The sequence below is a fragment of the Protopterus annectens genome, chromosome 2.part2 (genome assembly GCF_019279795.1).
Source record: "Protopterus annectens isolate FY-2018-M chromosome 2.part2, PAN1.0, whole genome shotgun sequence".
NCBI lineage: Eukaryota > Metazoa > Chordata > Ceratodontiformes > Protopteridae > Protopterus > Protopterus annectens.
The window spans coordinates 25430239-25442851 of NC_056730.1; the positions used below are offsets into that span (position 1 = coordinate 25430239).

Sequence of the window (12613 nt, forward strand, 5' to 3'; positions counted from 1 at the left end):
CATAACATTACAGGATCACAGACACAACAGGAACAGACAGGCTATGATCCATGGTCACCTTCAATATACATGGACATACAACAGAAATGATTACACAGACATAAACTGAAACCATCATGCTGTGCTCTTCTTTTCTTGAATCATCTGATTTAGAAGTTTAACCAGTGCTTTCATGTACACACAATCTTTCCTGATTACCTCTAAAACACAGAAAACCTGAGAATACCTCTGAAATACCCATAATTATACAGGATGTCTCTAATTTTGCCTCATATTTTTACCCTTTACCCTCATATTTTTTCATGGTAATCACCAAAGATTGCAGACAATCAATACTACCAGACATTAAAGTTTCATAACTTTTATTTTGGAAACATGCATGTTACTGCAAAGCCTAATGTTCTATTAAGTTCTTCTTAAGTGAATTTGAGCAATATTTAAAAACTGCCCCTGATTTTGGTCATTTTGGCCACGCATTACTTTTGGTTGTGTGCAGAATTCTTGAGCAAAGAAGATGAGAGGTATGAGGAGTACACAAACTACTATCAAGGATAAAACAGGGCAACTCTACCATACTATTTTTAATAGATATATCCCTACCTGTGGAGAAGATGAGAACTGTGTTATCCCAAAGTCCATGCTTCTTCAGAGCCTCGGTCACATTACCTACAGCTTCATCCATCACAGAAACCATCCCTGCAAAATGCCGTCTCTTCTCATCTTGAATAAAACTGTAAGGTTCCATGTATTTGTCAGGAACTTGTAGTGGTGCGTGTACAGACTGGAAAGCCAGATACAGAAACAAAGGCTGGAAGGAAGAATGGAGTGCAAATTATGTACACGGCAAAACTAAATATGATTTCATGAAAATTAAGTTCCACTGACTCTACATATGATTATATATTTGCCATAATGTGCACAATACCAAGAAATAAGCACCAGATTCTTAAAGACTGAGGAGATAAATATTTTTCCTAGCAATAATAGTGGCATAATTAATCACGCAGTCAGAACCTCAGTGCATAATGAAGAACTGGATGCTTACAAGTTCATTTTCAACAAATAAAACAAACTGTCAAATCCACCAAGGCCAAAGTTTGATCATACTACCCTCATGTAAAATGTAGAAACAGAAATCCAAGGCGGTGTAAATATTTTTTATAATTCCCAACAACCAAGTGCAGAATATGTTGAATGCTGAAACTACACTACCTCAACACTTCACCTAATCAAACTTTATGACCTTAGAGAGAGCATAACTCATCTATAGTGCTGAGGGGAAACAGGCAGGGACACCTACCGCAATTTTATATTTTTTAGCTTTAAAACATCCAGAACATATAGAAATACAAGTAAGAATTAAGCATTTCAGCAAGGACATAAACCCATGTCCATACAATGGATTTCTAGTTATGCTACCAGGTATCAACCACTAAAGCAAAATGAGGTCTGCATGTCTGAAATGTTCAGTCTTCTCCCTGTACAACACAGTGATGACACAGACGGTTACAATAACCTAGGAAAGTGGTATGCATACTATGGAACACATGCAGACAAAAATGAGAATGAAAAACGCCTCTAAGCTGGACCCTGCAGCTATGCCACAAGCTGTCCCACTGAAGCAGCAGAAACTTGTTTGTCACTAAGATCATTCATCTTTCTCAACACAGCAACTACACAAATAACTACACATTGCACATGGCACACCTCATCAAAAAAGGGTTCTCATCCAGGAAAAAAGAGGTAATTGTTCCCCTCTACTCGACACTCATTAGACCCATTACAGAGTACAATGCCCCTTTTGGAATGTACCTCACAAGACATCTGCAGCAGCTGGAAAGGCCACAGAAGTACCTCACAAAGAGGATTACTGGCCTCAAATGCCCTATACTGACCGCCTAAAAAAAACTCCAGCTTTACTCAGTAGCATATCGCCTACTCCGAGGTGATCTTAGCTATATCAAACCCAGAGCTGTTGGACATGCTACACCTAAAGAAATCCCAATCCCTCCAAGCTACATGCTCTAGGGACCTAAACCTTGTCACCACAATAAACAGGACATGCTGAAGGGATAGATTCCTGTCCCAGAGACTTCCCATACTCTGGAACAGGCTACCCATCTATGTCAAGCAAAGTTCTTCATTAGCACTAAGAAAAATCTTGATGATTGGATGGGAAATAGGAAATACACCCCGGGGATCACTTCTGTGTCTCTGCTAGACAGTGGCACAGGAAAATAACTTTCTTGGGTGGCGTAAGCCAGGGAACCTTGTTGGCTAGGCTTACGTAGGCCCTTGGGCCAATAGCTTAGTACCTACCTATGAACATTACAATAACACAGAAGTTTGGTGTGTACATTATAGAACAAATATAATAAGCATAAGTGAAAAAATACCTGCATGCCTTAATTGGGCCCTAGTCCTGCAGATGACAGTGTAATTAGAACATCATTCCAGGTCGTCTGGGTTCAAGTCCCAAACAAGATGTTTAATTCATTCTTCCTTCTGTGTTGTGTAGTTGTTAGAACACATCTATTAGGACAGATTGATTTATTGATTGACTGACTGATTTTATTTTACTTTTGGATCACAGACAGCAAGCTCATACAAAAGACACAGGAGCCAAGGAAGCAATTTTCCATTTATGAACATGCAAAGTTACCTAGGCACCTGAATCTGGGGAAGTGATAATTTATAAATCATTTGGAGTGCCTTTGCTGTGGCACCTGCAAGCTCTTCCCTTGTCTACATGCATTATTACTTAGGTCTCTGGTTTCTTATCCCATCAGAAAAACATGGTAACCAAGTGAACTAGCTAAGCTAAATTGGTCCCAAGAGTAAATGTGAGTGTGGGTTTATGAGTTTGTAGGCTCTGTGATGGGCTGAAGTCCAATCTGGGTTGGCTCCTGCTTTCTACTTGTTGCTTGCATGTCCTGAAATGTATAAAACAGGTACAGAGAATGGATGGATGGATGGATGCGTTGTGTTCTGGTCTTGTCTGACTAGGAAGAGACAGAGGACGCAGGAGGAGAGTGATGTGAGCTCATAACATGTAGAAAAGTGGTTAAGCTTTCTCTTGTTGCTTCAGATGGTTGAATTAAAGAAATATTTTACTGTTGAACTTGGAATCTGTCTATATTAATCTTCTGGCAACTTAATTTGGCGACGAGGTACTTACTTGGTTCTGTTTGTTTACATTGGCTGTTGCTGCTACTCTTTTTCCCCACCATCTCTGCCATGCCCAGATGAACCTGATATACCATTCGGCATGTGGCTGAAAATGGTTAATAACTACATGCTGGTTGTTAGTGCATCAGGAAATGAATGGCTGGAGGCACGCACAATGGCACTTTTCCTTCATTGTCTAGGACTAGAAGGTCAGGGAGTGGTTTACATGCTTCCAAAGCACAGTATATCAATGAAGGATGCCATTAGGGCTTTATGAGTTCATTTTGCTGCACGCCTATGGAGAAATGTTGTTGCTGTGCAGCATGCTTTTAGGAAATGTGCTCCGGCTGCCCATGAAACTATTCCTCAGTATGTGGCCGCATTATGCAACTTAGTAGTTAAATGTGAGTTTGATACTAAACTGGATGAAATGTTATGTGATCAGTTAGTGGAACATGCATCTAGTCATCATACACATCAATGATTAATTACTTTTATAACCCAATTTGACTTTGAATAAAGTATTACAATTGCTACGCAAACTGAAGGTGCGGGTGAGCAGGCAAAGTTTATTTTGGGAGCTAGATCAGTCCCGGTACAAGCTTTACATACTCGACATGTGTCTGCTGCTGGTCACCACCACCACAAACCTTCTTCCAAGCCCTCGTCCATTTCACAGCCTACAGCCGCTGCGCATTCAACAGCCTCTTTTTGTACTTGTTATCATTGTAGATCTGATAGGCATCTTGCCAATGGTAATCACTGTCCTGCTGCTTCTATTAAATGTAACAACTGCTAAAAGACTGGTCATTTTGCAAGTGTTTGCCATGCTTTACAAACCTGTTCTGTGCAGGAAGTTGCCTTACCTGAGCATCAGATAAAGTGACTATTCATAGTCTGAGAAAATCTGTTGTAGTATCACAAAGAAAACTTCCACTGTAGATTCTGGATCATTCGTATCCATTCTGCCTAAATGTATATACGATGCACACTTTCAAGGGGAACCTTCATTACCACCTTTAGTCAAGTTAGAGACTTATTCCTGTACTCCACTTCCTGTAACTTGGCTGCTTACCAGTTACTGTGTCCAAAGATGATGTTACATGCTCTACAGTCTGGAGTCTGGGACTGCTTTGCTGGGCATGGATTTAATACAGGGTCTACATTTGTGTTTTAACGGCAGTACTGACTTACCATGTGCTACCACGAACTTGGTTCCTGTCATGTGTCTTTCTACAGCTCCATTACTCCCTCTGACCCTGTGTTGTGCAAAAGGCTTCATACACAGAGTTAAAGTATTACATTCTGTTACTCCAGTAAGACAAAAATTACATTGCTTACCTCTGTCAGTTCGGCAGGAATGTAAAGAGGACTGGTGTTATTCATCTATGCGTTGATTTGCAAGAACCTAGTAAAGTTATCATTAAGGACAGTTTTCCTCTTCCTCACATTGATGAAATGCTATCCTTGCTGAAAGGAGCAACAGTTTTCTCTACCACTGATTTAGAATGTGCATACTTTCAGCTTTTGATTCATGAAGACAGATGGGATTTGACTGCCATTATCACTCATAACAGATTGTTCAGGTTCTGCCAGGTTCCATATGGGTTAGCATCTGCTCCATCTGCTTTTCAAAAGATACTAGCTACAACTTTGCAGGGGTTGCCAAATGTTGCAAACCACTTAGATGATAGAATTTTTTGGGGACGAACACAGGCTGACTATGAGTGGACACTTCAAGCAGTTCTTAAATGCATAAAAGATGCAGGATTACAAGTAAATGAATCAAAATGTCATTTCAATCAGGCCAGTTTGAGTTTTCTGGGCCATACTGTTACAACACACGGGATACACCTTGATCAGAAGCATCTTGAGGGTCTTCTCCATGCCCCAGCTCCCACGGATGTTTCCAAGTTATGTTCCTTCCTTGCATCTTGGTATAATCAGTTTATTCCACACTTTGCCATCATTGTAGAACTCCTATGTGCCTGCCTCTGCCAAGATATGTCAATTTCTTGGCCTGAGGAATCTCAGCGCAGTTTTATGTCAGTGAAACAGTGGCTGCTTGACAGTCCAACCTTGACTTTATTTGACCCTGATTTGCCTATTATAGTTTCAACTGATGCATCAAATTATGGGCTTGGAGCTGTCCTTGTTCAAGTTCATCCTGACCATACAGAACAGACTGTTGCCTTTGCATCTAGGACTCTTACTGCTGCTGAAAGGAAATATTCTACAGTTGAAAATGAGGCTGTTATATGTGTGTGGGCTGTTGAGAAATGGAGAACTTACTTGTGGGGTCTTAAATTTACTCACTGTACTGATAATCAAGTGTTGACCTTGCTACTGTCCTCTAAAGGGTTTGATCTGGCAGGCATGTAGACTGCATATTGGGCAGCATGACTTCTGTCTTTCAGCTATACTGTTGCTAATTGTTCTGGATCACAGAATTACATTGCTGATTGTCTCTCTCATTTGCCCTTGCCTGCTACTGCTGAAGATATTTCTGAACCTGAATCTGTGGCGATGTTGTCTGCTGCTTTAACTGCCCTATCACATTGTGAATTTGCCTCTGTCTCCTGCAGTGAATTGTCCACTCTGTGAACCCAGCTTTCCAGGAGTTGGCTTTCTTCTTTTAATGCAGTAGACACAAACATGAGCCCATATTTCCGATTACGAGATGAACTCCGTGCACAAGATGACTTTGTGTTATTTGGCACTCGTCCCATTGCTCCTGTTATTCTGCACCACACTTTGGTGACACTTGCTCATAAAGGCCACCAAGGCATGGTGAGAACCAAACAGTGGCTGCGTGAGCTATACTGGTGGCCAGGTATGGATAACATGGTTGCAGCTCAAGTTAAAAATTGTCAACTCTGCCAATCTTCTGACAAGACTGCCACTCCTTCAGCGGCACCTTTACAACCTATTCCATTTCCATCCAAACCTTGGCAAAAGCTGGCCATAGATGCAATAGGTCCATTTGAAATGGCTGTCTGGAATTGTCATTATGCCCTAACCCTCATTAATTATCACAGCAAGTAGCCAGAAGTTGCCTTCATTTATTCTGTCACTACTCAAAATGTTACACACTTCCTCACTTCAGTTTTTAGCCGATTTGGAGATCTGCATAACATTGTATCAGATAATGGGTGTTAATTTACATCTGCAGATTTTGCAGCATTTCTGCCTGAAAGAGATATACAATACGTACTTCAGTATACCACCCAGCTGCAAATGGTATTGTTGAAAGATTTCATCATGTTCTCATAGGGTGCATACAGTCTGCTATCTTACAAGTGAACCCGGGAAACAGGTTGTCTCAGAATTCCTTCAGGTATATCGTGCAACACTACATGCTACTACAGGAGTTTCTTTTGAATTGATTATTGGATGGAAAATGTAAATACACCTCAGTGTTCTTCCTCATCCTGTTTCCTGCAAGGTTAATGCTGATACTGTTGGTAAAAGGGTCTCCTCTCTTCAAGAGAAAATGCAAAAATATTCCAATACTAGACATGGAGCACTGATCCCTCATTTTCAAAAGGGGACAAGGTGCATATTCGGAATCCAACAGATGTTCCAAAAGCACATCAAAGGTTTTCACGACCTGAGGAAATTCAAAAGGAAATTGGTCCATGTACTTACTTGTTGGCACATGATAAAAATGGCATTCTTCCCATTTATCTAAGTCAAATGCACTTGAGATAAGTGATGCTTCAAGGGATGCTCAAGTGGATGCACCGCTTCAATCTACAGCGACACCAATGCCTGAACCTCCTCACATTCCTCCAGCTTGTGTGAGAAGGATACCCTTGTTGGCTTAAGGACTATGTTGCATATATATAAATGCTGATGTAATTCAATGTTCATTACAATGTTAGTGATGTTTAATTTACACATTGTAAGTGCAGTGTTGTTCTTAAGTAAGGGAGGAATATGTTGTGTTCTGGTCTTATGTCACTAGGTGGAGACAGAGGACATGGGAAGAGAGAGTGATGTGAGCTCGTACTATGTAGAAATGTGTGTAGGCTTCCTGTGGTTGCTTCAGATGGTTGACTTGGAGTCTGTCTCTATTAATCTTCTGGCAACTTAACATTATGGTAAAAAACACTGTGTTTTCTACACGTTTGACAACTTGAGTTACATTTTTAGAAACATTTTAGCCAGTACTTTCTGTCAATGTTTCATTCATTCTCAGAATTTCAGGTTTCATTACTTTAAGTAGAAACATCTAAATAATCTACACAATCCTGCACTTAGACATCAAGTAAAATAACTGGCAACAATTTAAAAACATATAATCTGCTAAATACACAAACGGCATTTTTAACAGAAAAGTGAATTCAAATTATCACAATAAAAATTAACTGGGTGCTACACCTTCTTAGTGTATGAACACAACGTTCCAGTAGATGGCACCAGTGTACTTTCATTTTTATCAACTATCCCAAAATGCATTGAGAAGTTTCATTGTAACATAATTACAAAATTGGCAAACAGATATTTAGATGTTATTATTTGATTGAAAGGTGAGGATATTTGTATGGGTGTGTATAAAGCTAATAATACTTAAAATGTGACTGCATGTTAGAATTGCCTACCTTTTTTTTATATGCTCAAAGTGTAAAACTTATTAAAGCAACATCATTTTGTAGTAGAAAAGTTACACATGTATCCACATTTCGTTGAAAATATTTGCTTTCACTTTGTCAACAAACTAAGTCTCCGTGCTATCAAATGTTAGTTGTTTCTGCTATACAGCATCACACTAAAGTATATCAGATACAAAATTACAGTTTTCTGCAACAGCTGAAATAAAAAACATTTTTGCCCTAAAATTGCAGGACATTTTACATTTTCATGTCTTTGTCACCCCATGGGGCACCTTTCCAAAGAGGAACTGTCCGGATAAAATAAGAACAGCTCTTAAATCCATCATCAATGCCAATTATTCGGTAAATCCTATGGTCATCATTCAGTGCCAGTGTCATCCCTAACACTGCCATCCCTCTTACACCACGTGTAACGTCATCCATCATGGCTGGGTGCTGGTTACAATATTCACTATTCCAGAGGTATTCCTTCATCACTTAGCATGGTAAAGGTTCACCTTTGGTCATCCATCTTTCTTGCAGTATGCCAATGGATATCCATCCTCTTTAGAGTACAGCTTTGGCCAACCAATCATCTTTGGAAATGGCTGTTATCAGCCCTTCTTAAGGCATGTCCCTGGTCGTCCATCCATCTACAGGTTCACAACTAGTCATGAGGTCGACTATCAGTCTTAATCACCCTGTATCAGGTATTAGGCCTTTTGGTAAGTGGGACTTAAGATACTGGTCTGCATGCCTTCTGGTGGCCATTCCCGACATTAAGTGCGTACAACAGATGTTCTGATCCTGATACAGTCTGTGCTGGCTACCACTGAACAGTACTACAATCACAAACTAGCACATGCTGCTCAATAAAACATCTATTTGGTGTATCATTTATATTCAAAAACTTCTTGCTTCATACATATCTGGTTTTATTAATTTTACACAGGACCTTAAGTTCCAGTTCAGAAAGAACATCATTGGTGTTATATTACAGGCAGCCACGGAAGAGGCTTCTGATCTGGACTTTTTTTGGACATTGGCACAGTCCCTTCAACTAACCCACGTGAGGTGGATGATGGGAGCAGATAAGGACATAAGGTGCTCACAGTGGCACATTTTGGACCACACCTAGCATCTAAAGTATGCCACTGCTAAATCTCCATATTGCTTGTCGATACCTGGCTGCAATACAAAAAAACTTCAAGCCAGAGATTTAATGTGTACAGACAATACTTGCCCATTCTGGAGAGCATCTAATACTGATGCACACATATCTTGGAAGGAACTACATGCAGCTATTGAAACAGAAAGAAGAAACTTTTGTTAACTCATACTGCCCTTCTTGCACTTCCCATAATCACATCTTGAGTGCTCATAAAAAAATATACTCATCTTTTAGAAACCATTACAGATACACTAGCACAATCAGGACTGGCAAGTCCTCTGATAATGCCTCCTTAACTGCATGTCTTAAAATTATTATGTCTATTAGAAAAATGTAAACAAAAAAGTAAAAGTTTACAGTTGCTCTCTTACTGTTATCTGGCTAATCCTCAGTACCCAACAAAAGCAAGCCAAAGACATTGATGTGTAGCAGCATCATCCTTTGCAGCATACAATCAGCTCCTTATTTTTTGTTTGACAGTGTTTTTTTTTTTAATTTACTTGCTCAAATACATTCCCCAACAACTTCCGTTTCTCCTTTATGGTGATGGCATTAAAGCAGCTCTTTCCAACAGTACCTCTCAGAGCTGCACAAGTGCATCACATCACAAGAAAAACAACCTATTAGATAACAAGATGACAAGGCATCTGTGCAGTTCTGAAGCAAACTGCCTGGAAGCAGTCACTGTAGCCTAGTTCCCAGGCAAAATTATTTTTCCAAAGCATGCTGCTTCTGAAAGTGCAATTTACTGGTATCTTTCTCTTAGGGAATGTCTTCATTAGCCATTTTGGCAACATCCGAATGATTAGGAGCATTTTATGGATATAGCAGACACACTTTTCAGACCGATCCTGATTTGCCTTGTATTTTTTTTAAGTTCCTTGCAAAATAAGGTTCACGGGTTCATAGATTAGCACTAGGCTAACTGCCCTTGTAGGCCATTTTAAGCCTAGCCAATTATGCCATGTGAGAATCAAACCCTGCACCTTGTGTTTGTAAGGTAAACACCTTATTAAGCAATGACAAACATTTGAATTTCAGGTTTTATATCCTTCACAGTATAGAAAACCTATTATCATCAACGATACATAAGTATGCAAGAGCAATATACAAAAAATAAATAAATAAATGATTGACTGACCCTTCTGTTGTTGGCTCACAGCCAACAAGTTGGCAGTCACTGATGGGTATGAGAACTGACAGTCGATGAAAGTAATTTATTTTTGCTGTTTTCTCAGCCAAAGTGATTATACAGACAACTTAATCTGAGAACACATAAAATATAGAAGTAAATGTATTTAACACAGTTAGTAAATACACACAAGAAGCTGGATTCAGAAAACTTTGCTGCATCATGGTAAATGAACTTGCATGACAACCTCAGGGTGTGTGAGTTTCAGAAAAACAAACTCTGCACAGTGGTTAGGCCAGGCGGTACAGTTGGACATGTTATATGCTAATGGTCATATAATGACATAGTAATGAGCATTATTATTAAAATGAGCATCAACATGTATGCTAATGAGGCAAAACAAGATAGTGGAGTAATTCAGAAAACTATACCTACAGCGCAACATGGCTGCATCCAACATACATCTGAACCAGCTGAATGCTTGTGTTCAGTCTGAAGGGATCGCTATGTAGTGCTACGGGGGCTGCTACAGCATTAGTAAATGTGCATGTGAAAGAGACTCTTACTGCAGCTGCCCTGCCCAACAGAATGCGACTTTGCCCCTAAAGAGGCCAGGCCATCAGACCGCGATTAACATACTATGGACTTGCCGTCACCTACATTGTACAGCAGTACTGTGTAAACACAGACACCATCCAAGAAATTGTGGACATACGTCAGCCTCATCTACAGTCATATGGAGTCATGGAGTGGAAACTAAAGTATGTTTGGTTTTACTTATATTAACTACGGGGACATTTCAATGAACTACCGGGACACAATGAGGGTATTGTCAGATATCCCTTTTGAGAATATTCCATCAGTTTTTCAATGCCAGGCTTCAGCATTGTGGTGGAGCACATGTAGATCCCACTCACCCTAGAGGAGAGAGAGCCAACACAATGTATGAATTCTGTGATATCACTTGTTTCCCTGAGATACTGAGGACCATTGACTGCACCACATTGAAGTATAGGCCCTACCTGGTGAACTGGGAAGTAGGTATGCGAATTGCAAAGGGCATCACTCCATCAACTGCTAGGTGGTCTGTAATGTACAGGATTTCATCTACAATGTGTGGTCAGACTAACCAGGCAGTTATCACACCTGCCACTTATGGCACACTTGTGACCGGCACCAACAGTTGGTGTGGGGGGGCAACTTCCCACAGGGACATTTTGTTGATGACACCTGATATACCCCAGGACCCTGGCTCATTACACCCATACATTTTTCTGTGAAATGTCAGTACTGAGTGGAGGGAGGGACTTTAATGAAACACTTGTTTAGAAAGGCCAGTATCAGTTGACATATGTGTGTGCATCTGCAGGGACACAGCCTCAACTGTAGCAAGTGGCATGATATAGTGGACAGGGCCAAGGCATGCAAGGCAGAGGATTCAGCTTACCATGCATACCTCTGTCTACGACAGATGGCTATACCAGCAGTTTCTTGATGTACCACAGGCCTGACTAGGTGCTGGTGTGCTGCATGACCTTCAGCAGTATGTTATGTGATGGCCAAGACCACGGGGATGTCCTCTTCTGGGAGTAGACAACTCCACAACAAATGTCACCATAGAAATGCTACAACTGCAGGAAATGGATCTTGGTTGTCCATGGGCATACTGGCAACCATCAAATAGAATGGCTCCATAGATGGACCCTCACCCCTAGCAGGCAAGCCAGAGATTAGAGTGCACATTCCACTGTGCGAGTCTATTCAAGAAATCAGATATAAAGGACATGCATTCCTGTTGGTCGTCATGGATACCTTAAATCACCCTCACTATCTCCACAATAGGTGTAATGTTACTAGCATGTGCCTTTACATACACTGCTCTGTGGTACTGGCATACTGACCTCAGAGTTATGGCAGCTGCCATGTCTCCAGCACGCACCATTACCCACTACCACATGAGGATTTCTCAGCATGTGAGTGCCTTTGCTAGGGACAGATTATTTGTCCTATCTACTTAGGGACAGCACACTTCCCTGATCAATGATGCCCCCATTAAAATGTCTTGTCTGTGAGATGGGTAGCTTGGATATCTGCAAGTACAGAGGATGAGTCCATGGTCTGTGCTGGAGATGCAGTGGTCACATTCCATGTGTCCACATACACACACCGTCTACTTCCTGACAGTGCCACGCAATCCCTGCCATCATTATCTGGGGCTGAAGATCTCCAGCATCAGGCACAGACAGTTCTAAAGTACTTGTGCCAAATAAAGATTCACTAGTGAATACACCAAAGCACAAATATCCAGTGTAAGTAGGACCCTGCACCAGAAGAATACATGCAAATGAGTTTTATAAATATAAAAATGATAAAAAGTAACACTATATTTGAATGCCTTGTGCAGACAGCGGAGGATGTTGAACCAACCCCTGATGTACATGTACACCAGAACTAAGACAGCTTTCATAAGTCTGATAGTGACTAAAGCGTGCAGAGGACTAACAGGTACTGATACAAATAATAGGCTTACATACCTGGCCATCACCT

The 12613-nt window shown here is 40.6% G+C and overlaps 1 protein-coding gene across 1 annotated transcript in view; it reads right to left on the bottom strand.

Moving 5' to 3' along the window:
• The window catches only part of ARSB (arylsulfatase B), a 1447444-nt gene that overhangs the window by 905138 nt on the left and 529693 nt on the right, over positions 1-12613 (bottom strand). Inside the window, exon 4 of the mRNA XM_044063707.1 lies at positions 601-808. Within this exon, the coding sequence (XP_043919642.1) occupies positions 601-808 (208 nt within the window). The remainder of the gene's footprint in view (positions 1-600; positions 809-12613) is intronic.